The sequence below is a fragment of the Xiphias gladius genome, unplaced genomic scaffold, assembly GCF_016859285.1.
Source record: "Xiphias gladius isolate SHS-SW01 ecotype Sanya breed wild unplaced genomic scaffold, ASM1685928v1 HiC_scaffold_1287, whole genome shotgun sequence".
Taxonomy (NCBI): Eukaryota; Metazoa; Chordata; class Actinopteri; order Istiophoriformes; family Xiphiidae; genus Xiphias; species Xiphias gladius.
Window position 1 is genome coordinate 1 of NW_024401598.1, and position 2,000 is coordinate 2,000.

Here is a 2,000-nt window from a genome sequence, read left to right on the forward strand (position 1 = left end):
GATGATGGACAGCATGTTGTGTTATACCAGGAGAATGCACCGCCTGCTGACAAAGAATATGATGAAGAGGAGGACTCTCAAAATGTCTGTGTGTCATGGAGGACTGAGCTGGAGAGCGACAGCTACGCTCAGGATAATACTCTTGCTGACACTCGTCCTCTGATTCAATACAGAAGCGACGAGACTGACGCCAACACTCAGGCATCACATGTGGAGGAGAGTGAGTCCAGTGAAGGTGACCAGGAAAAGAAGATCGGGGAGATGGGAAGTGGAACGTGGAATGAAGGCAAGTCAAAAAGATTTGGAACTATGGAGGATCTCTGCGAAGAAGTTGAAGGGGAAGTATTGGATGAGGACTATGACCTGGGATATACCCATACTGAAGACAGGGATGTTGGCCATAGTATGACTATAAGTGAGCGTGCTACGCCGGTGAATGATACAGACGATTCAGAAGAAATTATCAAGAAAGTCACTGAGGGATATTCGGATGAAGAAACTGAAAAATGCACCAAACCAATGGTAGCCACAAATGTAGACTACGATGAGGAGTTAGAGATAGACAGACTTGTGGAGCAGGAGTTAGAAAATCTATCCACTGACATCTATAGTGCTCACTTTGCACAGCATCAGGGCAGTGAGAGCGAGGAGATGCCACATCTGCAGGGCACATCCGTCGAGAAAGTGACAAGTCAAACAGATGACATGTCTTTCTGTGCGGAGTATGGCGTGCGGGTAAACAGGAATACTGTATCTTCCACTACAATTATAGATCAGCCTTGTGAGAGCCTATATTTCAGTGATTCATCAGTGGTAGTGCCTCAAACAGACACAGTTGCTGATGAGGAGGCCGAACATAAAGATCAAGAAGCTACGGCTGCTCCAGAGAAAAAAGAGGAAGAGGATGAAAACAATGCGTCCATGGTAACACAGACTGATGTAACAGAAGATTGGTCTGGCTTTAGTGACTTAATCAGCAGGCCTGATACGAAGGAAATCGACAGCTTAGAAGACCCAAAGTCTGCGCCACAGGAAAATGTGCAGGGTGTGGCTGCCCCCACTGAGGTGAAAGAAGTTGTGCCTGTAGAAGTGTCCGACTCCCAAGAACATCTAACTGAGGATGTTGTAGGCTGTCAGTCGTTTCCTGATGTTCTAGAAACAGCTGAATGGGAAACCCTGGAGAACCCCAGTGAGGACTTTGAAAATATAGATCAGAATGACCATGATCAAAAATTTGATAATATTGCTGACTCAGCTGAAAGTTACCTCCATGATGACGGAGGCCTTGATGAGGGCATTGACACACGTAAAGAGGAGCCCCTTGTGATTTCCCCCAACAGTGTACCGGATGAAAACGATATCTTTCTGGTGATGGACTCAGCAGAATTATCAAACACAAATGGCAAAGAAAACATCCTCCATGGTGTTTTCAGCTCTGGTACAAAGAATGACTTCCTGCTGTCCTCCTTAGAGACCGGTGCCACCTATCAACCAGATGTTGCAGCTGCACAAATCAATCAGAATCTAGGGTTCGGTGACAACCTAGTCTGGGGGAATTCGGACAGTCCGAATGTGAATAACGGGAACTCCAGGGGGGATATTGACTCTTCTAAAGCCCTGGCTGCTAAAAAAGATCAGGAACAGATGCATTCTGAGGTGAAGCAGGTGTTGTGTAGAAATGTTGCTGACGTGGAGTCGGTCCATTCTGAGGAATCTGAAGTTGAGGGTGAATTCTGGTCATCTGGGGAGGACACGGTATAAAAAGCAGCGAGGAGTTTGAGTTAAACCACTTTTAGACCTGATCGGCGTTAGTCAGAGGAAAATTATTTTTTTCTGTACAATGCATTTACTATGAAAACCAAAGTTGTGCCTTGGTGCGCACCTCAGTGGCGCTAAACACCAATGTGCCAGTTCTATCTATAAAGATACTGAGCTCTTGCCTTGTTTCCTTACACTGACATATTTGACTAACCGTTTTTGTCTTCTTCAAAATCGTTCAA

At 45.5% G+C, this 2,000-nt stretch overlaps 1 protein-coding gene across 1 annotated transcript; it reads left to right on the top strand.

Moving 5' to 3' along the window:
* Positions 1-3: 3 nt before the first annotated feature.
* LOC120787217 (nestin-like) lies at positions 4-1,994 on the top strand (the record flags this gene model as incomplete). The annotated part of the gene is made up of 1 exon (XM_040122905.1): positions 4-1,994. A coding segment is annotated over one exon (1,758 nt), but the record flags the coding sequence as incomplete, so codon positions are not given.
* Between the last annotated feature and the right edge of the window lie 6 nt (positions 1,995-2,000).